This window comes from Hyperolius riggenbachi, chromosome 3, assembly GCF_040937935.1.
Source record: "Hyperolius riggenbachi isolate aHypRig1 chromosome 3, aHypRig1.pri, whole genome shotgun sequence".
NCBI classification, from domain to species: domain Eukaryota; kingdom Metazoa; phylum Chordata; class Amphibia; order Anura; family Hyperoliidae; genus Hyperolius; species Hyperolius riggenbachi.
The window spans coordinates 35,778,736-35,803,504 of record NC_090648.1 but is presented as its reverse complement, the minus strand read 5'-3'; the positions used below and the strand labels follow the sequence as shown (position 1 = coordinate 35,803,504).

General features: G+C 45.2%; 1 protein-coding gene across 2 annotated transcripts in view; it reads right to left on the bottom strand.

Moving 5' to 3' along the window:
- Positions 1–3,658: 3,658 nt before the first annotated feature.
- The window catches only part of LOC137560920 (protein mono-ADP-ribosyltransferase TIPARP-like), a 42,113-nt gene continuing 21,002 nt past the window's right edge, over positions 3,659–24,769 (bottom strand). The window contains exons 3-6 of one of the 2 annotated variants that reach the window (XM_068272093.1): positions 19,520–19,685; positions 13,580–13,767; positions 5,577–5,828; positions 3,659–5,243 (exon numbers count right to left, since the gene is read on the bottom strand). In XM_068272093.1, coding sequence (XP_068128194.1) covers positions 4,793–5,243; positions 5,577–5,828; positions 13,580–13,767; positions 19,520–19,685 — 1,057 coding nt within the window. In that variant the 3' untranslated portion in view covers positions 3,659–4,792. The remainder of the gene's footprint in view (positions 5,244–5,576; positions 5,829–13,579; positions 13,768–19,519; positions 19,686–24,769) is intronic. The other variant, XM_068272092.1, reaches the window with a different exon arrangement.

Here is a 24,769-nt window from a genome sequence, read left to right as displayed (position 1 = left end):
GTATATGTGTGCATTGGGACAATAAACTTAATTGTTCCTTAAAGAGAATCTGTATTGTTAAAATCGCACAAAAGTAAACATACCAGTGCGTTAGGAGACATCTCCTATTATAACATGTAGATACAGCGTTTTGTGAGTGGCACTCCCTACCATATACTTAGCAATAGTCAGTGACAAAAAATTGACAGGCAAACAGTAAATCTTCTCACCTTCCTTCCAGTAACCCCTTATGCGTGACTTGCTCAGGCGTGTGCACTTCGGAACAAAATAGAAATGACAGATATTGGAACTGGAAAAATGAAGAGGAAAGAAAACATCCGGGCACCTTCCGTCTTTAAAATTTATTGTGCAATGTCCACATCCATCAGGGTTACATACCACGAGTGTGTTCCACGAGTGGTCAATACGGTGGCTGTGAGGTGGAGGTGGGGATGCCGGGCATCAGTGAGGGCTTGCGACGGCCGTTTCGCGTCTTGCTAGACGCTTGGTCACGCTGTGCTCCCGTTACTGTGGCAATACGCAGGCATCCGGTATATGCGGCGGTAAACCCCGCCCCTTCCGGGTGTCGCGTATGCCAAAATTATGGAGACCAATGGGAGAGGGTGCCGAGCACGGGATGTGCGTCATCAAACGGTGGAAGACTACATTGCCCAAAAGCCTGTGCGTGGTGGAATACGGGAGGAGGGCGATACAGCTCTGCCCCATCTCTTTCCACCAATGGATGGCAAAGCACTCCGCTTGTCCACTCCAATGCGCATTGGTTTAGGAAGCCTGCCTATATTTTAGCAGGGCATATAAAAAGAAAAAGAAACGTAGTCTGATGTGGATGGTACGTATTTAACAACCATCCCCCATTGATGTTCAAAATGCATCCCGGATCGGCACACCTCACAGTGATGTGTGTTAGGTGGCAACAAGTGACAATTACTGTGGCTTCATAAGTGAGTAAGCACAAACGTTTAAAAACACACAAGACCTGGGGAGACTCAGACTTAACTGCAGTTACAAAGCTAGTTAGGCGATAATACACCACTACTGAATTTACATCAAAACATTTCTTAAATGGATATGGCCGTAATATTTATATAGGGGACACGGAGATTGGTTAAGGGAATACTATCATGAGCCACATTAAGGGATCCCCAATTCCATCAAATCAGCCACATTTTTCAGCACCACAAATTACCATATAAAAGGTCACCCACGAGAGACAGTGTTCTAAATATACATTATAAATACGAATAGAAATAAGTCCAAGACATCAATTGATCTCAATCATGGATCTAACATGCATGCTAATTCTATTTTCTCGTTTAGGCCTGCTGGTCCCATGGCTTCTGTACGTAATATTATACACGTTTCCCTTCTGAGGAGTAATTTCTCCCTGCCCTGTGAATGCCGTGCATTCGGATTCCAATCCATTCCGGAGGCACGTCAGACGGTGGTCCAGGTACGTGGACGACGTCCTGGTGGTGTGGTCCGGAACTCAAACTGAATTTGAGGATTTTGTGAACCATATAAATGTCAATCAAATTAACATGCAATTCACATCGGAAATGTTTGGTGACGAGGTGGTCTTTCTCGATTTAAGACTCAAGGTAACGGATGAGGGATTGGTCAGTGAGGGATATCGAAAGCCAACCGCGACCAATTCTGTCCTCCATGCAAAGAGTTTCCACCCTAAGCATGTGGTGGATGCAATTCCATATGGTCAATATTTACGTTTACGGAGGAACAATCGGTCGCGTATTGCTTTCGATGAACAGGCGACAGAGTTGACTGCCAGATTTATTAAGAGGGGTTATGATCCACACTTGTTGATTAGAGCAAGAGGGCGAGCCGCAGAACAGGATAGAGCAACTTTGCTAAAGGGCAGAGCAGTGGGAGGAGAGAAAGACAATAGAATGGTTTTCTCTTTTGACTACAACCCCATGGCTGGCAAAATCAGACAAAGTATTTTCAAACACTGGGGGATGATCAATCAGGATCCAGAATTAATGGGGAAGGTGAAGGAACCCCCTAGAGTGACGTTCAGAAGAGCACCTACCTTGGGTAATTACCTGACTAGAAGTGAATTTGTGTCACCTAAACGAACAACCTGGTTGGATCGTTACTCCACTAGAGGGAACTTTAGATGTGGATTTTGCAAGTATTGTCCTAAGATGCTCACACAGAAGGTTGTTGATGTCGGAGGGGTCGAATTTCGAAGTAAGGGGTTATACACCTGCCAGACTGACCATGTGGTTTATGTGTTGTTCTGCCCATGCAAAAGATATTATATAGGTCAAACAACTAGACCTTTAAAGAAACGTATTGGAGAACACATTAGTGTCATTAAAGCTGGGAAGAGTTGTACCAGATTAGTTTTACATATGAAGGAGGCGCATGGAGGTGTAAGTCATGGGTTGAGATTTGCGATCCTGGAAAAGGTTGAAGCCCCCAGGAGAGGGGGGGACAGGGAGAAATTACTCCTCAGAAGGGAAACGTGTATAATATTACGTACAGAAGCCATGGGACCAGCAGGCCTAAACGAGAAAATAGAATTAGCATGCATGTTAGATCCATGATTGAGATCAATTGATGTCTTGGACTTATTTCTATTCGTATTTATAATGTATATTTAGAACACTGTCTCTCGTGGGTGACCTTTTATATGGTAATTTGTGGTGCTGAAAAATGTGGCTGATTTGATGGAATTGGGGATCCCTTAATGTGGCTCATGATAGTATTCCCTTAACCAATCTCCGTGTCCCCTATATAAATATTACGGCCATATCCATTTAAGAAATGTTTTGATGTAAATTCAGTAGTGGTGTATTATCGCCTAACTAGCTTTGTAACTGCAGTTAAGTCTGAGTCTCCCCAGGTCTTGTGTGTTTTTAAACGTTTGTGCTTACTCACTTATGAAGCCACAGTAATTGTCACTTGTTGCCACCTAACACACATCACTGTGAGGTGTGCCGATCCGGGATGCATTTTGAACATCAATGGGGGATGGTTGTTAAATACGTACCATCCACATCAGACTACGTTTCTTTTTCTTTTTATATGCCCTGCTAAAATATAGGCAGGCTTCCTAAACCAATGCGCATTGGAGTGGACAAGCGGAGTGCTTTGCCATCCATTGGTGGAAAGAGATGGGGCGGAGCTGTATCGCCCTCCTCCCGTATTCCACCACGCACAGGCTTTTGGGCAATGTAGTCTTCCACCGTTTGATGACGCACATCCCGTGCTCGGCACCCTCTCCCATTGGTCTCCATAATTTTGGCATACGCGACACCCGGAAGGGGCGGGGTTTACCGCCGCATATACCGGATGCCTGCGTATTGCCACAGTAACGGGAGCACAGCGTGACCAAGCGTCTAGCAAGACGCGAAACGGCCGTCGCAAGCCCTCACTGATGCCCGGCATCCCCACCTCCACCTCACAGCCACCGTATTGACCACTCGTGGAACACACTCGTGGTATGTAACCCTGATGGATGTGGACATTGCACAATAAATTTTAAAGACGGAAGGTGCCCGGATGTTTTCTTTCCTCTTCATTTTTCCGACATCTCCTATTACCCTCTGTCACAATTTCGCCGCTCTTCGCCGCATTAAAAGTGGTTAAAAACAGTTTTAAAAAGTTTGTTTATAAACAAACAAAATGGCCACCAAAACAGGAAGTAGGTTGATGTACAGTATGTCCACACATAGAAAATACATCCATACACAAGCAGGCTGTATACACCCTTCCTTTTGAATCTCAAGAGATCATTTGTGTGTTTCTTTCCCCCTTCAGCTCTCATGCACTGAAGTTTCAGGCTGCTCCTTTCTTCCTGCAAACAGCTTTGCCTTTGTCTGTAATTCCTCAGTATGTGAAAGCCCAGCCAGCTCAGAGGACGATTTATCCAGCTTGTAAAAGATAAGAGAGAAGAGAGAAGCTGCCCTAATCTAAATAATACACAGGCAGTGTGCATAGAGGGGCCTGGAAGGGGGAGTTCATAGCAGAACCACAACACTGAAGAACTTGGCAGTCTTCCAGACACAGGCCGACAAGTCTGACAGGGGAAAGATACATTGATTTATTACAGAGACTGTGATAGTAGAAAGTGCTGCAGTAAGCCAGAACACATTAAAATAGCTTTTGGAACTTGTAGGATGATAAAAAACAGGATGCAATTTTTGCTATAGAGTCTCTTTAAAGGGACTCCGAGCACCTCTCATGGGTATGACTCCGACCAGTACTGTAAAGTACTTAAAGATGCATACCTTTCTGTAGCTTGTGCTCTCCTCTTTCATTTGATGCCTGAATCGCCGTTCCACACCGAATAGTTTTGATTTCAATTTATAAATTGCGGCTGCCATCTTGGCTATTTTATAACTTCACCCCTGTCTTCTCTGTTAGCGAAGTGCATCACTGAATGAAGCAGGAAGAGGAAGTGACATGCATAGCCATTGCAAGAGGGGTCATAGCACGACTTCGTTGGAAGTCATCTGGCTTAAAGGCATGCCCATGAGCGGTGCTTGGAGTCTGTGTGTGGATCCCCTTTTTGATTCTTGGATTTGGATTGCTACGGGATACCAGCACCAGCATTACTCCATTTCTTGGTGTGTGTTTTTTTTGAATGGAGTACCTAGGTGCTGACATCACACTGTGGGAGGGTTTCACCACAATATCAGCCATACAGACCTCCCTGATGATGTATTTGAGAAAAGGTAAAGACTTTTCATGGGAAAGGGGGTATCAGCTACTGATTGGGATGAAGTTCAATCCTTGGTTACAGTTCTTCTTTAAATGGGGGCATCCTTTAATCCAGAAGGACCAAATTCTCCAGCTTCTGATATTTGATAAGGAAATATGGATAGAATTGATCACGGTCAAAAACAATGAATACAGTTGGTTCACAGGCTTTGTCCACACAGGAGTCATATAGAAGGCTCGATTCACATTCCCCATTTAACGGTGGTGGTCGGTTGTAAGAGGATTTTCCCAGTGCTGGACGTCCCACCAAGACCTTGGCGAGGAACATGAAGTGGTGACCTTCTGGGGTGGCTGGAGAGTAACCGTGAGAGTAGCTGGCGTCTCTGGCAAAGTAGCTGCCTTTACCATAAAGAGTTCCATTTTTGCCCGACACTCGTGGGTCAAAGTTCAGATTACAGATTCCTTCTATGTGGGATAAGCTGGTGCCATGGAATAGGTAACGCTCCAAGCAACCACCTATGGTGCCTTTGAGGGTTTTTTCCATGTATAACTTTTTCCTGTAAAGTAAAAAGTTCATATTAAAATGCAGAAACCGGGCCAATGTCATAAAACTTAGGCAATATAAACTAAGCAGTCCTCTGAGGCTCTGGATCCCTCGGGTGAGATCGCCGTTTTTCGTCATGACGACAGACAGCGATCTCACTAAGGGTGAACAGCGCCACCTGGAGGACAGAGTGAGAATTGCAGCACTTGATCCCAGGGAGGTGAGTAAGCAGGGGCCGCCTTAGATCTCACTCTCTGTGGTATGTTTTTTTTCCTGCTTTTAGACACTAAAATCTGGAAATAATCATACCGTTAGGGAGGTTAACGAAATCAAATCTCATCCATACCGGAAATAATTCTCCCACTGAAAGTAGTTCTGAATTCTGGAGATCTCCAGGATTATATATTTGGATTCCGCCATAGTCCTGTGGAATTTGGTGTAGACGTGGACATATTCAGTATCTGCGCTCTTCAGAAGACTCTTCTCATAGATAAGTGAGGAGTTGGTAACGCACCAGCTCTTGGGGAAAGTTCTGTCTCTTTCTGAGAACCTTGTGGAGCTCCAAGGACAGGGACACGCTGTAGAATGTAAGAAGGACCTGAAAGTAAAAACATAAAATATGGAAATTTCAGGCCTCGGCTTCATGTTAACATTTCTCTGAATGTATGATGTAGTGCACAGGGGACTTCTGCTTGTTTTCCCTCAAAGTTTAACTCCACCCAGGAGGTCTAGGGGACTCTGCCCCCGAGGATTACCTGAGCTTTTTATCCAATTAGATACGTTTCTAAGAATGGACATGCTAATTGTTTGTGCACCACCCACCGCTAATGTAGCGAGCCCCGAATGAGACTGGCCTTGACACTGGCTCAGGGGCTCTTTAACCACTTGAGGACCAGAGGTGTATACCCCCCCCAGTGACCAGGTGATTTTTTTACAATTCGGCACTTCACAACTTTAACTGTTTAGTGCTCGGTCATACAACTTAGCACCCAAATGAATTTAACCCCATTTTCTTCTCACAACTAGGGCTTTCTTTTGGTGGTATTTGATTCCTGCTGCAATTTTTTTTATTGATAAAAAAAAGACCATATTAAAATAAAAAATAAATGTTTATTTCCCTCCCTCTCCCCTAAATTGGCCCTATACTATGTTACATACACTACATGAATCATGATACATACATAGCCATATGTCTATGGCAGGGAGTAGAGTGTGAGCCCTTCCATGGGACAGCTAAGTGACAAGGCTGTCCTCTGCACAGCACTGCGGGAGATTGCAGCGCTATATAAATATATTTCTGCCTGTAAATGAAAAAATCAACCTGCTAGCTCGGATCGAGGGCTGGCAGGCTGAGCACTTCGGCCGGCTTTGTTTACTGACGGGAACCCGGGCTTGTGCGAATGAGAGCTCCCGTCAATCTCGCTCCTCACAAGATCACGCCATATGGCGTGACCGAGGAACGAGAGAACCACTCTGCAGCCGCCATCCTGCGTTAGGCGTTTGCAGAGTGGTTAATGCATATATTTTCTTTTTTGGAGATGTAATGAGTATTCGGTGGCTTCATATGAGCGTGAGTTGCAGTCCATTTACATATTGTTCTTTTCATTTTTTAATTATTCTGAAAGGGAACCGATCACCATTTTTAGCACCCAGGACATCTCAGTGGCACATTAAAAATGCATGCTGACAATGTGGCTAATTAATAAAAAAAAACCATACATTTTACCTCTTATTTTTTTTTTTGTTTTCTTCTTATTTTTACATTTAAAAGTTTAGCAGAAGCATTTAATACTTCTGCAGCCTGCTGGATCACAGAAATTTCAGGCAGATAAGGACTGATGTAATTATTTTATTGCACACATTAACAGAGAGCAAACAAAAGCTTTCATCAACATGGGGGGGGGGGGTCGGAGATAGAACACTGTGCTTCAACGAGTTTAGAGAAGTCACAGATGCTATTTTCACACCTTCCCCTGGATAAATAAGGGCAGAGAGAATGGGAGGGGAGAACATGGCAGCTCCTATAGCTATTAGAAACCAGGAGAAACTGCAGGACAAAGAATGGTGCTTGGTTGGTGCACTTTAAGAACCACTATTTTCCACTACAGCCAGGGACTACCTCCATCCCTTAAAGCGGGATTGTCACCATATAAATCAAATTTCAACAGCAACTGGCCTGAGTGTATTAAGTGATAAAGATGCTAATCCTGCATTCAGAACTTTCAAAACTTTTTCTGCTGGTATGGTTTGGAGTTATCACATACCCTAGGAGCACTGGCCCTTTAATAGCCATTGCCATTCAGTTGCATGCTGGAGGTTCTATTTATCTATAATATATTTCTCCTCTTCCCTTTATTTCCCTGCCTAGCTGAAACACAATCCTCTGCTCACTTGTGTTTACAAGCAAGGCTGAGGTGACTCAGCAATTGGAGGAGAAAAAAAAAGTTAAGGGAAGAAATTACATCAGTATTTAGCTTCAAACTGTGGGCAAAAGACATGGTTCCCACCAGGAACAGAATTCTCGTCATTTACTATATAATTTCAAATTCTTATGCTGGTGTTCCAAATGAAGATTGGCCCCTTCTCCAAATTGGTGCTGTGGGAAACGCAAGTGCCGTCAACAAGGCATGGCACTTATGTTTCTATGAGATTCTTCCTAATGTGGCTATGATTTTGTTCATTCATTATAATGAATGGAATTCACTGCCCACAAAATCTGTAGAGTAGTGTTGCTCGGATACCCCCGATCATGGATTTGAATAAATCCGGCCACGGCAGTCGCAAAATCCGGATAAGCCATGATTGTGATCCGGATTTGAACGTTAATAGCAAAGCTCCAATACATGCTACAATCACGTGTAACGGTCTGCTCAGCTGTCTGCACGGGCAGACGGCTGTTTGTCCATTCCTTAAGTCTGAGGGCTGCAGGTCTCGGGAAAAAAGACCTGCCTGTGCTTTGCAAGTTTCAGACCTGTTCTGCTGCTGGGCAATTTGCATACACTTGTCATGCAAACGGCCTAGCTGCCTCCTTTGAAATCTTGCAGTATAAATGCCATGTGATCCCAGAGTCCTTTGCTGCTCATAGAGGTTTGTTCCTGCTGGACTCACCTGGAGTGTCAGCCACTGCTATCTTAGTATAGTTAATTCTTGGGGAGTGCTCCTTGCATTCCTAGTTAGTGCAGTCAGTTTGTGTATATTTGTACTGCCTATTCTGTCCTGTCTTGTCTGTCGCGATTGCGCTGTCGCCAGCGGTGGTTGATAGTGAATCGCTCTGTCTTGTTTGGATCGCACTAGCCTCTAGCGGTAGCGGCTGTGGATCCTTCTGATCTGAGTTCCTGGAGTGTAAGCTGGAGCAGCGGTTGCTATTGGCTACCTCATCTGTCTGTCTTGTTTGGATCGCACTAGCCTCTAGCGATAGCGGCTGTGGATCCTTCTGATCTGAGTTCCTGGAGTGTAAGCTGGAGCAGCGGTTACTACTGGCTACCTCATCTGTCTGTCTTGTTTGGATCGCACTAGCCTCTAGCGGTAGCGGCTGTGGATCCTTCTGATCTGAGTTCCTGGAGTGTAAGCTGGAGCAGCGGTTGCTACTGGCTACCTCATTTGTCCGTCTTGTCTGTTTGTACTCATTTGTGTTACTTGTGGCTAGTTAGGGTGGCGTGCTTGTCTCTGTTGCGCTTTTCGTGCGGAGACCGGGCTGTAAACGCGTTCGCTGTTGCGAATGAGTGCGGTGTTCGCGTTTAGCTAGCGTTTGTTATTTTCCTTATCTTTTATTGTTGTTTGCTGTGCCTTTGCTACTCTCGTGCTCTGTCCTGCTCAGTCTGGTGTCACTGTTTGGCAATCGCCATTCTTGCGATTGCGTTCCCACTTCGTTTCCACCATTGTGTGTTCAACGTCGCTGGGTGGCGACTAGTTTGGTGCACACACATACATTCTGTCTCTATGCTCTCTCTCTTTGGGTGCTATCTTGCCTTGTGTTGCTTCTTCGTACAATTTCCATCTGACATTTGTGGCAGTGCAGAGGGTTTATTCCTCTGCACTCCACAGCTCCATCTGCCGGTGGGAATTCCCCTCTACTGGTGCTTGCACCAAAAGCTGGGTTCTAGTATCTTGACACGCTTGTGGAGGATTTCCGCAGTGTCAGCGCACATCTTGTGCGCTGACCACGGAGATATCCCGCAATCGTTACATCACCAAAATTGCATGGATTATAAAGGTGATCAGTGGCTACAAATTAAAATAAAAAAAATTTTTTTCAAAAAGACCTTATAGTTTTTGAGAAAATCAAATTTAAAGTTTCCAATGGAAAAGTATTGTTGATTAAATACCTCCAAAACCCGCCGACTTTAGCGTTAATAGCAAAGCCCTCTTACTTGCTCTAAACACCAAATTTGCAGGATATTCAAAGGAAAAAAGTATACATGTAAATGCGGCAAATACATTAACTGTCATTTACCGCATTTAAATGTATACTAAAAAAAACAAAAGTTTGCTTTCCTAAAACAGAAAGAATTTGCGATAATTCAGGTTGGAGTGAGCTTGAGATGTCTCCCAGTGCATCACTGCTGAATATATGCAAATTAACCATTGTACCCTTAGAAGCTAAACACACCTCCAGAACCGCTGGAATGCAATGATGTGTCAGCTTGTTAATATGTACAGAGCCATAATAATCCAACATGCATACAGACTGTTTCGGATTGTTTGATCCTCATCAGTGCATGGCATGGATTAATTTGGCTCTATGGAGTAGGGCTTGTAAATCCGAGAGGCACAGACTAACCAGCAAGCTCATGGTGACTAGTGTTGTCCGGATCATGAACGATTCGGATCTTTGATCCGAATCTATTTTATGAGTCGATCATCCGAATCATCAAAATGAGTGATTCGGATCGCAAAAAAGGGGCGGGGCCAGGAGTGACACGCCCCCTCTCAGCGGGCAGCGGGGTCTTGGAAGCAGAGCATAGATGGATCACTCTGTTGGAGGGGGGACAGGTAGATGAGAGAGAGGGGACATGGGTGCCACTGCCAGATATGTGTAGAGCACACATACTGGCTGCAATGTGCTGCACATTACAGGCTGGCTGTTCCGTAGTGCTGCACAGTGAACACATTGGAAACTTTTGGCTCAGCACAGCTCAGTAACTTTGCAGACAGTGTGATTGAAAGGCAATATAATCCTCCTGCACTCGGCACTAAACAGCTGCACTTCACTTCTGGGAATGCTTTCTTTCACTGTGCGACCTTTTCTTTCAAAGTATACAGATGAGCATATAGGTGAAATACATGTAATGCATATGATTGCAGCATGTGGGTATTACGTGCAAACATTTCTGCTCTCTGCTCGTCCCTCCTCCCTCCTCTGTCCACTCCCTGCCCTCTGTCCATCTTCTCCCCTTCTCTGTGTGTCCACTCCCTCCCCTTCTCCTGTCCACAGACCTGTCCTGCTGTTCATTTCACCCCCGAATGCTTCCGTTAGTAAAATGATCCGAGATTCGGATCAAAGATCCGGATCTCTTCAATGATCCGATTCGAATCATCCGGATCATTGAAAAGATCCGAACTTCCCATCTATAATGGTGACCCAGAACTCATTGGAGTGTGTAAGGGACTACAATGGTCCTAAAAGCCCCATTACTAAGGTGTTAAGAAAAACAAAAGTTTGCTTTCCTAAAACAGAAAGAATTTGCGATAATTCAGGTTGGAGTGAGCTTGAGATGTCTCCCAGTGCATCACTGCTGAATATATGCAAATTAACCATTGTTGCCCTTAGAAGCTAAACACACCTCCAGAACCGCTGGAATGCAATGATGTGTCAGCTTGTTAATATGTACAGAGTCACAATAATCCAACATACATACAGACTGTTTCGGATTGTTTGATCCTCATCAGTGCATGGCATGGATTAATTTGGCTCTATGGAGTAGGGCTTGTGAATCCGAGAGGCACAGACTAACCAGCAAGCTCATGGTGACCCAGAACTCATTGGAGTGTGTAAGGGATTACAATGGTCCTAAAAGCCCCCTTACTAAGATGTTAAGAAAAACAAAAGTTTGCTTTCCTAAAACAGAAAGAATTTGCGATAATTCAGGTTGGAGTGAGCTTGAGATGTCTCCCAGAGCAACACTGCTGAATATATGCAAATTAACCATTGTACCCTTAGAAGCTAAACACACCTCCAGAACCGCTGGAATGCAATGATGTGTCAGCTTGTTAATATGTACAGAGCCACAATAATCCAACATGCATACAGACTGTTTCGGATTGTTTGATCTTCATACTATTTTCCTTTGAACCTTTAAAATTAATATTTTCCTTTAACCACCCCAACCGCCCATGTCGAACCTTAACCACCCCCCCTCTGCGGCTAACCTCAACTACCCTTCTCCTCCCCCCATAAGCCTAACCTTAACTGCTCCCCCTCCATGGCTGACCTTAAAGCGGTATCGTCACCATAAAAATCAAATTTCAACAGTAATTGGTCTGAGTGTATTAAGTGATAAAGATGCTAATCCTGCATTCAAAACTTCCAAAACTTTTTCTGCTGTTATGATTTGGAGTTATCACATAGGAACACTGGCCCTTTAGTAGTCGTGCCAAAGAATTGCATGCTGGGGATTCTTTTTATCTATAATCTATTCCTCCTCTTTCCTTTATTTTCCTGCCAGCTTCTTATCTGAAACCTAATCCCCTACTCACTTGTGTTTACAAGCAAGGCTGAGGTGATTGGAGGAGACAAGAAAAAAAGTAAAGGGCAGAAATGACATCACGAGTTAGCCTTAACTGTGGGCAAAAGACATGGCCCCCACCACTAACAGAATTCTCGTCATTTACTATATAACATTCACTGAAATCAAAATGTGGACAGTACAATACATGTGTTATGTAAGTTGATCAAGTATTTATCTACTTATATATGTGTTTTTTTCCCTGGCATAGTATGGCTGATCCTCCTGCTTTAACCTTCCTCTCCTCACGCCTATCCTCAACTGCCCCTGCTGCCCAAGGCTGGTCACACCCAGGTAGACGCAGACTGATGCTAAATTGTAACCTGTTGTGAGATAAAATATCCTGGGACTCACTGAGATCATAATAATTATTTTCAGAAGAAATGTCCCCCGTTCAGTACAGTTCTTGATGTATCTTAAGGACAAGTCACTGAGTACAGAATTTCACAACCACTTCTCAAGAACTCAGATAGTTATTGAACTTTGGAAGCTTTTGAGACATCCAAGGGCCATTCACAGACCTTGTGGGATAATTGTTTAGCAACGCATTACACAAGAGACAATAAAAGCAGTCATTTCCATGCAGGGTAGTTGCCAAGATATCATGTTCAGGCCAAAATAGCACTTCTATTGCCTCTCATCCATGGCCAATGCACTTTTACAATCCTGAAGTTAAAAATAGAACAAAAGTTAAATACTTACCTTAGTAGTGAAAGTTTCAGGATGGTTCAGAGGCTTCAGAGGCTTCCTGCTTTAGGGCCCCTCTTTACCTTCTGACCATAAGCCTGGCCTCGGACGGGCACATTTGTGCTGGGCTGTATGCTCTGCACAAGGCCAATAGAAGGAAGCTCTCATGCGTGGGTTTTTTGCCTCCATATATGAGTGCGTCCCTCTTTTGGGCATGTGCAGACCTTACTTGCACATGCCCCGTTCAGCTGTTCTCATCCACCACCGTGATCTCAAACAGAAAAAACTTCTGAATAGGTATAGATGAACTTTGCATTGTAACAGTGGGCTGTAGCCAGATCTTGGAGGCCTCTAAACTATTCAGACACTTCCCACAAATGAGGTAAGTATTTAACTCTTGTTTATTTTTCACCTTAGAAATATATTCAGTAGGCAAGTGGCTGCTCTATGATTTTCATTACTAAAGGTGGCCATGCATCAGGCACCTTGAGGGCCGATTGACCATCTGATTCGATTATTATAAGCGAATCGGATGAAAACCAGTGCCGCCAAGAGCATGCCTGATCGACGATGCAACCAATTTGAGATCAGACACGCTGCAAAGTGTTGGGTCGATAGGTTTGATCGTGTGTGCGGCGGTAACGGCTGCACGATAATATTAAACGACAAATTGTACAGAAAATCCCAGCCACTGTCTTACCCCCTAATGTTTTATTTCCCCACTAATGTTTTACGTGTTGAAGATTAAAGTCCAGCCAAACTCAGACTTCCATTGGGTCTCAGAAGGCCCAGTTATAATTATACCAGGGAAAGATGCTGAGGAGGCTTCCAGTTATAGAGACCCGACAGAAAGCATCTCCAAAGCCGGTCAGTCACAACTCCCAGTTCTAAACCACATAATCTAATCATCCCAAACAATGAACACATGTCTTCTTACCGTAGCCTGTGACACATTGTAACCGGGGATCTGAATTCCGGCCGTCTTCTCATCCTTCTCACAGTTTTACTACTGACATTAGTTTGGGCCAGGTTGACTAAGTGAAGCGAGTATTTGTTGCCAGCATATGAGAAGAGGACCTCCTCTTGTTGGTTCTTGATGCCTTCCTCTATGCATTTCATAAAGTCCTAGTTGGAAAAAAAAGCATGATAACCCAAAAAGTGTTTTAGAACATTAAACTAATACTTAGGATTGTTCTTAACTTTTAATTATTGTTAAGCATTTCTGTAGCACTGATACATTGTTCCTCAACTCTCTACAGAGTACATTACAATTCGCATCATCAACTGTCCCTTGGATGGTCACAATCTCTTGTACCTGCTGTATTTTTGGACTATTTTCACAATCTTTTGTTCTTCCTTTATTTTTGGACTATTTTTTAGGGTTGTTCGGTTTTCCTACCGGTACGTCTTTAGGAGGTGGGAGGGAACACAAGCCAACATTGAGGGAACAAAGACCATGCGTTAACCTTCCTGGCGGTAACCCCGAACGTAGTTCGGGGTAAGCCGCGCAGGAGGTTTTCTCCGGCCCTGCTCGGCCGATTTTCTTAATTTTTTTTTTGCTGGACGCAGCTAGCACTTTGCTAGCTGCGCCAGCACATTGATCGCTGCCGCCCCGCGCCCGATCGCCGCTATCTGTTGCGGCGCGCGGCCCCCCCCCCCCCCCCCCAGACCCCGTGCGCTGCCTGGCCAACCAGTGCCAGGCAGCGCCGAGGGGTGGATCGGGACTCCCAATGACGTCACGACGTCGCTGACGTCGGTGACGTCATCCCGCCCCGTCGCCATGGCGACGGGGGAAGCCCTCCAGGAAATCCCGTTCTTTGAACGGGATTTCCTGATTGGAGATCGCCGAAGGCGATCGAAGCGGGCGGGGGGATGCCGCTGAGCAGTGGCTATCATGTAGCGAGCCCTGGGCTCGCTACATGATTTTTAAAAAAAAAAAAAACTGCCACGCTGCCTCCTGGTGGAATTTTTCATACCGCCAGGAGGGTTAATATTCCTGGCCAGGATGTAAACCCAAGACTCTACTAACCAGTAACTGCCATGTTTAGGAGAACTCACGGAGAAGCATGTGATCAGTTTGGTCAGGTGACAAATATGTAAGTTTCTGATTTGCTAGTTATAATTCTCTGCTAAAGCAGGACGTGATAACAGCAAATCAGAGCTTTGCAAATCTAACAGCTGATGAAACAAATCACATGTTTCTCCATGAGTTCTCCTAGGCATGACCATCACTACTCCTAACCAGTCGTTTAGCCACTGTGCTATCCATCATTTTGAGGCTTTATTAAGCATAGTTTCAGTCCTAAACTAAAACAGTATGTTTGAGACATTATATTCACCGTTCAGAGCCCCATTTCAGCTGTTGTGAAACTTTTTTTCACCTTAGGAACATTGCATAAATTAAGCACCTCATCCCTCTAGCAGATCTTCCAACCCTAGTTCGCGCCTTCATACATCACGGCTGGACTACGGCAATGCCCTTTATGCGGGCCTTCCGAATAAAACCCTGCACCACCTGCAGCTAGTACAGTACTTTTCAGGGACGGATCTAGGGGGGAGGGCAGACGGGTCTCTTGCCCCCAGGTGCAGTTTGTTGAATTCTTAAAAAGGCGGCAAAATTTGGATGGGGAATGGCAGTTTAGGCGCCAAAACCTGATGTTTAGGCACCAAAACCTGACCATTAGGCGCCAAAACTGGATGGGGAATGGCAGTTTAGGTGCCAAAACCTGGCCTTTATGCGCCAAAACTGGATGGGGAATGGCAGTTTAGGCGCCAAAACCTGACCTTTAGGCGCCAAAACCTGACCTTGCCCCAGGCGCAACTTGGTCTAGATCCGTCCCTGGTACTGTTAACAAGCTAAGCCTGCCATTGTTACATAGAACTGATCCTTTGCTCACTTGACTGGCTTTCTATAAAATGGAGAATCCTCTTAAAAATTGGCAAGCTAGCATTAAATTATGTACATGATGTATATTCATATATATTCAGGATACCTGAAGAACTTCTTGCAGCTGCATCATACCTCTTATAACCTCAGATGAGCAGGATCCAATTACCTGAACACTCCACGAGTCCAACTGTTGGAATGTGTTTTTAGCAACAACAGTCTATTATGCAGCCCTCAAATCCCACCTCCACACCTCTCATTGACTGCTCTCTAACTGCCTTCTCTACACTCTCTGAACATTCTCTCTCCTCTATAATATCCAAAGCTAATCTAACCACTTGTTCTTTGGATCCTATTCCCACCCATTTCATTCCACAGATATCCTCATCTCTTATGCCTGCACTAACATCGCTATTTTACCTGTCCCTCTCTACTGGCATCTTTCCATCGCCACTCCAAAAAGGCTGTTGTGACACCACTACTTAAAAAACCATCTCTAGATCCTACCACACTCACCAACTACCGCCCAGTCTCACTTCTCCCATTTGCATCCAAACTAATTGAACGCCATATACATGCAGAATTAAGACATTATTTATCAGCTAACTCCCTACTTGATCAGTTCCAGTCTGGCTTTCGCTCCAACCACTCCACGGAAAAGGCCCTCACCAAAGTGGCCAATGACCTTCTTACAGCTAAATTCAAAGGTCAATTTTCCATACTCATCCTTCTTGATCTGTCATCAGCATTCAATATGGTCGACCACACCTTACTCTTACAAATACTTTCAAATGTAGGAATAAAGGGCCTTGCTCTCACATGGTTATCTTCCTACCTCTCTGGAAGGTCCTTCACAGTCTCCTACTCAGATCAGATCTCTTCTCCTCATGCTTTGTCTGTCGGGGTTCCTAAAGGCTCTGTCCTTGGTCCCCTCCTCTGTTCCATCTACATGCACGGTCTTGGTGACTTAATCAACTCATTCGGGTTTCAATACCACCTGTATGCAGACGATACACAACTGTACCTCTCGGACCCAGGCATTAACTCCCTCCTCAAACGTGTTCCTGACTGCTTGTCTGCTATATCCTCCTTCATGTCCTCTCGCTTCCTAAAACTTAATATGAGTAAAACGGAACTAATAATTTTTCCACCGTCTCTGTCCACCTCACTGCCTGAAGTAACAATAAATGTTAATAACACTCCCATAACTTCAGTTCCCAAAGCTCGGTGCTTGGGGGTATTACTCGACTCTTCTCTCTCTTTTACTCCTCATCTTAACTCCATAACCAGCTCCTGCCATCTCCAACTCAAAAATATATCTCGCATCCATCCCTTTCTCACTCAAGACACAACCAAAATGTTAATACATGCTCTTATAATTTCTCGTCTGGACAACTGCAATGTACTACTTTGTGGACTACCTTCTAACAAACTGGCTCCAGTCGGTACTGAACTCAGCTGCTCGTCTCATTTATCTTTCTTCTCGATCTTCCTCTGCTGACCCTCTTTGTCAAGCTCTTCACTGGCTGCCAATTAACCAGAGGATCCAGTTCAAACTACTAACCCTAATCTACAAAGCTCTCCACAATCTCTCTCCCAGGTACATATCCTCACTAGTTTCCAGATACAAACCCAATCGTAATCTCAGATCTGCACACGATCTTCTGTTGTCCTCCTCTAGGATCAACTCCTCACATTCAAGCTTACAAGATTTTGCACGCGCTTCACCCCTTCTCTGGAATCCCCTCCCACAACACATCTGTCACTCGCCAACCTTTGTTACTTTTAAATGCTCTCTAAAAACTCATTTGTTCCGACAAGCATATGCGCTACCTTAGGCCACTTCCCTTTGTACCAAGACCAAATTGCACTCCTACTAGGTATCCTAAAACACAAAGCCTCCGTATATTTGTTGTACACTACCCCTCCTTATTTCCCCCATTCCCTTTAGATTGTAAGCTCGCAAGGGCAGGGCTCTATCTCCTTTTGTGTCTTGGAAATCATTATACATTTTATTCATCATGTTACTTTTATCACTGTCATTGCCACTTCTGTATATTGTAATCTGTATCATTTTTGTATTTTGTCACTAATTATGTATCTTGTGTATTAGTGTACACCATTGTCTGTATTATTATGTACCCCATGTTTGTTTCTTACTTTGTACAGCGCCACGGAATATGTTGGCGCTTTATAAATCAATAATAATAATTATTACCAGACCTGGAACTTCAAGATGAAAATGCTTCTACTCTGTGTTTCCCTGAAAATAAGCCCTGGGCCCAGATGCAATTCCATTTTTCACCTGAGTTATCTCCTTGGAGATCATTTTATATTCTCTTTAAAATAACTTTTAAGCATTTTGCAATTGAAAAAGTACTCAAAAGTTGATGAAGAAGTACTATCAAAATTATTTGGAATATTTTCTTCCTTGCTGGTGGTTCAAAAGGCATTTTATGATGAGGTGTGTGTCCTCAAATGTAGTTATGCACCCCGACAGTTAAGGGTGACGTGCCTGACTGTAAGGATAGCCAATCCCATCAATAGTCAAACAAAGCAGTCGGCACCGTCTTCAAATCCTCTTAAGATTTATTCAGCTTAGTCATGAAAACACGACGTTTCGGAGCGCAGCTCCTTTATCAAGTGATGACTGTCTGATAAAACAAACAGAATGCATACATTATATACCTACACACTGTGATCATGCTCCAATCACACCCCTGGACTCCAAATAGAGCATGCATGTAACATACAGTGAACCAATAACTGGGCGTCAAGCCTAACACGTGATGCGGAAGGGAGGGACACGGAGAAAAAGGCGTCCCTTCTCTGCCCGCCACGTCACATGCTCCCCGCGGGGTGGCCATGACGGCCGATCGGTTACGGGGCAATGGTGGATAAAGTTTTTTCCATCAGGTGTCTTGTCCTGAGAGGCTGTACCTGCTCGCTGCTGCCTCTAGTCGCCTCGGGAACTGGGCGGGATGGTTGACATGTTGCCATAGTGATGAGGTGACGTGGAGGGGGCGGGCGAGTTGGGTGAGTGGTTGGCCGGCGGGGGGGAGACGCTGGTATCAGTGCATGGGATGCCTGGGAGAGGAAGTAGATGGAAGATAGGTGAGATGTTTGCCTCCATGCCCGCTCTCCCCACCGCTGCAGCCTATACATGGGGGCAACTGTACTGGCTACCTTCCTATACTGGGGGCAACTATACCTGACTGCCTATCAATGCTGGGGCATCTATACTGGCTACTTACGTATGCCAAGGGCAACTATACTGGCTACCTTCCTATACTGGGGGCAACTATGCCTGGCTGCCTATCAATGCTGGGGCATCTATACTGGCTTCCTACCTATGCTAGGGGCAACTATACTGGCTACCTACCTATGCTAGGGGCAACTATACTGTCTACCTACCTATGCTAGGGGCAACTATACTGGCTACCTTCCTATACTGGGGACAACTATACCTGGCTGCCTGCCTATGCTGGGGGCAACTATACTGGCTAATACCTATACTGGGGGCAACTATACCTTGCTACATACACTGGATGCACCTACCTGCCTAGCCTATACTGGGGGTAACAATACTGGCTACCTATACTGGAGGCACATACCTGGCTGGCTTACATATAATTACATATAGACTTATACTTGAATAATTGAAAAAATCCACCTTGTGAGGGTCAAATTTGGGGGGTCGACTTATACACGGGGGCGACTTGTATCCGAGTATATACGGTAGTTTTATAGGAATCAATACAAATTAATAGGTTATACAGTATTTAAAAATTATGTTGCATCTCAAAATAAGTCTATAAAGGACATGCAAACTTTTACCAAGACAGACACGTAATTTTTTTTGCCAGGACAGGCACACCATGACCTCACCAGCCCAAACTCACTGAACCCACATAAGAAACCCTTGCTGGATCAGGGAATTATCGACCCATATTTGGCAAGCTTGATGGATGAAACACCCTGTATCCTTACCGGACTATATTCCTCCCACTTGTCATCTTCTTTCTCGTAGTAATACTTGTAGATGGTGTGGAACTCATCTTCTGGACGGGTGGAGGTAGACAAACGCCGGATGAGGTCGAACCATTGGCTTTGATGGACAGCCATCATGGTGAGGTCAATCAGTATGTTAGAACCTCTGGGAAGAGGGAAAGATTCAGGTGAGAGTCACAAAGAACAGATGATAACTTAGAGAAAAGGAGAAAATAATAGTGGCCATCGGCGTAACCACCGGGGATGCGACCCCCACAGCCATGTGCGGAGGGGGGTTGAACGCTGCCGCCCGCCCGATTCTGGGACCCCCCCAGCCAGGTGTGGAACTGGCCGCAGCGTCGAATAGACTCCGGGCCAGTTCATTCCCCACAGCCGCAGTCTGTCTCCCGGGAGGCAGAGCAGGGCTACGGCAAGATGGCTGCCGAAGCCCTGCTCTGGAGACTATTTGTGTCTCCAGTAGAGGGCTTCGGGAGCCATCTTGCCGTAGCCCTGCAGTCTGCCTGTCAGCGTGGGAGATGTGCTGCAGGAGGATCGTCGGGGGATCTGAGGCCAGGAGAGGAGACTTCTGCCAGGCAGGTGAGTGAATTGTTTTTTGTTTGTTTTTTACAGGTGCTGCCCACTGTACTATTTTCTGTTGACTGCTGCCCACTGAACGATTTTCTGGTGACTGCTGCCCACATTGCGATTTTCTGGTGTCTGCTGCCCACATTGCGATTTTCTGGTGCCTGCTGCCCACATTGCGATTTTCTGGTGCCTGCTGCCCACATTGCGATTTTCTGGTGCCTGCTGCCCACATTGCAATTTTCTGGTGACTGCTGCCCACATTGCGATTTTCTGGTGACTGCTGCCCAGACCCACATTGCGATTTTTCTGGTGACTGCTGCCCACTGTATGATTTTCTGGTGACTGCTGCCCACATTGCGATTTTTCTGGTGACTGCTGCCCACTGTACGATTTTCTGGTGACTGCTGCACATATTACGATTTTCTGGTGACTGCTGCCCACTGTATGATTTTCTGGTGAACGCTGCCCACATTGCGATTTTCTGTTGACTGCTGCCCACTATACGATTATCTGGTGAATGCTGCCCACATTGCGATTTTCTGGTGACTGCTGCCCACTTTACGATCATTTTATGGTGAAATGCTGCCCACTATATGATTATTTAAAGGTGAAATGCTGCCCACTTTACAATTAGTTTATGGTGAAATGCTGCCCACTTTACGATTATTTTATGGTGAAATACTGCCCACTTTACGATTATTTTATGGTGAAATGCTGCCCACTTTACGATTATTTTATGGCGAAATACCGCCCACTTTACGATTATTTTATGGTGAAATGCTGCCCACTTTACAATTATTTTATGATGAAATCCTGCCCACTTTACGATTAATTTCTGGTGAAATGCTGCCCACTGTACGATTATTTTACGGTGAAATGCTGCCCACTTTACAATTAATTTCTGGTGAAATGCTGACTACTTTACGATTATTTTACGGTGAAATGCTGCCCACTTTACGATTAATTTCTGGTGAAATGCTGCCCACTTTACGATTAATTTCTGGTGCATTACGATTATTTTATGGTGAAACGCTGCCCCACTACAATTATTTTATAGTGAAATGCTGCCCCATTACAATTATTTGGTACCTATGGGGGGGTGGGCCATCCAAATTTTCGCATGGGGGCCCAGTGATTTCTAGTTAGTGGCTCTATTATTCCATGGAAGAGGATAAAAGTACTTTGTAAATCACAAATAGGCATGAGTTCCGCAGAGCTCTGCCGTTCAGATTCCAAATTCTGAGTAAAACTTGCAGGCCACAGCGGGGAGGGGCAGTTAAATTATCTTTGCCACCACCTATAGCCGATGCGCTCCACGTCGCGTTGCATCACGCTCCTCGTCACTCCAATACTTCCTCTTTCGGGGTTTGAGGGAGGAAGTATTGGAGAGATGGAAGGTGAGGGAATGCATAAGTTATAGGCAGCGACAAGGGTAAGTTAACTGCCATCCTTCCCTGGCACACAAGTTTCACAATTTGGAATCCGAACGGCAGAGCTCTGTGGACCTCATGTTGATTGATCACAAACAAGACTCTGCTCAGTTTCCTGGGGACTTTAAATGGGCTGGATAGCAGGAGGTGCTAAATGTCTGCCACACAGTAAATATAATGCATATTAGGTAAAGGTAAATATGCACTACAGTACAATCTCGTTATAGCAAACTCCAAGGGACCAGGGAAAGTGGTTTACTATATCAGAAGTTTACTATATCAGAAATGGTCATTTTAATGCACAAAAGTACCGTATATGTTGTATTTTAATTTAGTCAATAATTGAGGGTCATTTTTTCTTTTCAAATGGCATTTTATTGAACATGCAAACCTAATACAAATGTTTTACAAACTTTTTTTTTTATGGCAAAAATGCAACACCACCGATTGTCACCACAGAGTCAGTCAGACCACACACCTAGAGACGCAGGCGGCCAGAGCGTCCGGCAGCCGCGTCAGTCGGACTCTGACATTCTGGGATGACAAAGGGGGCTCCAAATGCAGCATGGGTCCTGTAACTGGACAAAACAAACCTTCATGTTCACACTGGGGCCAATCATGAAGCCTCTTTCTAAAATGCAGCCAATCACCATGCAGTTCCACCCTTGCTAAGTCCCACCCGCGGAGGTATCGGAGGTATTTGTCCAGCCTGGGATTCGTGTTGCCTGGCTGTGCAGCCCTAAGGCATTCTAGACCTTGTAGTCCACCAAATCTGCATCCTTGTAACAGCGGTGCTATTCATTGCCCCCCTCCCCCCCCCCTTCAGGTAACAGCTCACCTGCCAGCCCGAAGAGAGCAGCAGACCATGGGCTTCACTCTGACACATGATGCATGCCCCGCCCACTTTTCACTATATCCAGAGTCAGTGTCACGTAGGGGCCAAAAAATACATGTTTACTATACCAGAAGTTTTATTATATCTGAGTTTACTATACCAGGCATTGCTCCCATAGTCTTATAATGGAAATTGTCCAGGACCTGGACATTTAGTTTACTATACCTGACTATACTTTACCTGACTATACTATACCTGACTTTATACAAAATTATACAGTACAGGGCCAGCGCTACCATAGAGGCTCTTGTATGCTAAGGAAGAAAGGAGAGACGTCCGGCACTGCAGTAAACGAATTGTGCTTTAATGCTTGTTCAGACTGTGATCATAGAAGTGCATACACAATACTTGTCAGCATATTCAAGGCAGTTGATACAGTCCTACCGTGGGTACGTGGCAGCGGGTGCAGGGTGCAAATCGGGCAGCCTAACGGCCGTTTCGCACGGCGGTGCTTCTGAGGCTTTTCCACGATACCATAGAGGCTACCATAGAGGCAAAGGGGGCAATCGCCCCAGGGCCCCAGAGCCTGTATGGGCCCCAAAGTGTCTCCTCCCTTAACTGTTGCTCCCTGGGGCCTCTACAGAGTCTTTGGCAGAGTAGTGTCTCACCTGTGCTGGTGGGCACTGGGCAGATGATAAGACGCAACACTGCCAAAGGGCCCAGGAGAGAAATGTGGCTGCTACAATGGGCCCCTAATGCTGCTTTTTGGTCGGTGTGTGCCTGTTGGAGGGCCTCTGGGTTAATTTTGCCCTGGGGCCCCACTGTTACTAGAACCGGCCTTGATACAGTATATACTGTATGAGAGAGGGCCATCTATGGTACCTCCTTCAGTCCAAGAAACTGAGCACAGCTTGTCTGTCAGTATCTATTTGAAGCTATATGGCCTGGCCTCTTGCTGTGGCTCCTCCAGATCTGTTCCATTTTAAGCACAATTTATTGTGTGAGTTTAAATAATTTCTCCCTGAAACATGTTCAGTGTCGCTTGGTGGATAACTTGCTTCTCACAAAAGGGGCACTTCCTCATGGTCCGCCAAGTTAACTACAATAAGTCAACAATAGTAGGGTTCACCCAACCAGATACACACTTGATAGTAATGTTGCCCAGGAGGGATCGGGGAACAATCCCTCTGGCAAAATTTTGTGAATGTGGCTGTACAAACACAATGCTAGCCTAAGTGGGTAGTGGGTGTCAGGACACCTTCTGAAAAAGGACACAGGGAACAAAAACGGAGAGCCCAATGGTGCAGTACGTCAATACAATCGGGTAATTGTAGGAAGTGAAAATCTACTCACAAAGGTGGGTTGCAGAAGGGCAACCGACCGCAGGAAGCAGGTGGAGACAATAAACCCGACTCCACTCGGTGAGGTCACCGAGGACCTGGATGCGGTCGCACTCCTTGGGTAAAAAAGGGGGACAGGTGTCCACCGTGGTGTACACCACGCGTGGTCTGTCTCCACCCCTCAAATGGGACACGTATGGGGAGCTCCCTTGGCTAAATATTTCATTTAGCTTGGCACTTGTATTGGCCTGAGGAAGCGGGCTTGGACCCGCAAAACGCGTTGCCTGTGCTATAATAAATCTTTTGTTTATTACAAAGATTTGTCATCATTGAGGTAAGCTATCTCACGTTTTTGTCAATTTTAAACTGTTTTTAGATGCTTTTATCTACGATTAGGGCGCCTCTTTACAATTGTCTAGTACAATGCTAGCCTGCTGGCTAGTGACTTGTTCTTCTATCATGATGGAGGGCAGAGGGCAGACAATGTGAGCCAATGGATGGAGGGGGTAGAGCGCAGAAGAAAACAATGCATCCCAGGACGACACAGCATGGGTCTCTCCACATAACGCAGATGATACACCCCAAACCAGGCTTCATGTGCATTTCCTCAGAGCCAATAGGCTCTCAGGACAGCTCCAGTTCCCACCATGTGACAAAAGTTCCAAATTAAGCCAGCACAAAATAATTTATTCAACTCCACAAATGCAACGCGTTTCACGGGTGTGACCCGGCTTCCTCGGACAAAAATGGGAGCACAACTCAGTGGGTCAAGCGCCTCTGCTTTTAAGCGGTTTTTAAAACGTTTTACTCTACTCTGGCGCCTCTGTATACCGAGTTTTTGCTGATCTTCTAGTCCACCCTGGGTGGAGGGGTGCATCCCCATCTACTATCTACAGAGAGTGACTTCTTAGCCTGAGTGGGGTCAGGTCCTAATGCTCCCCACCTGCATTTAAAGTGGTTGCCTACGGGTAACCCGTGTTTGTGAGTACTATATACACATAAAATTGTATTGAACTCATCATTTTACCTGACAATACTGCACCATATTGGGCTCTCGATT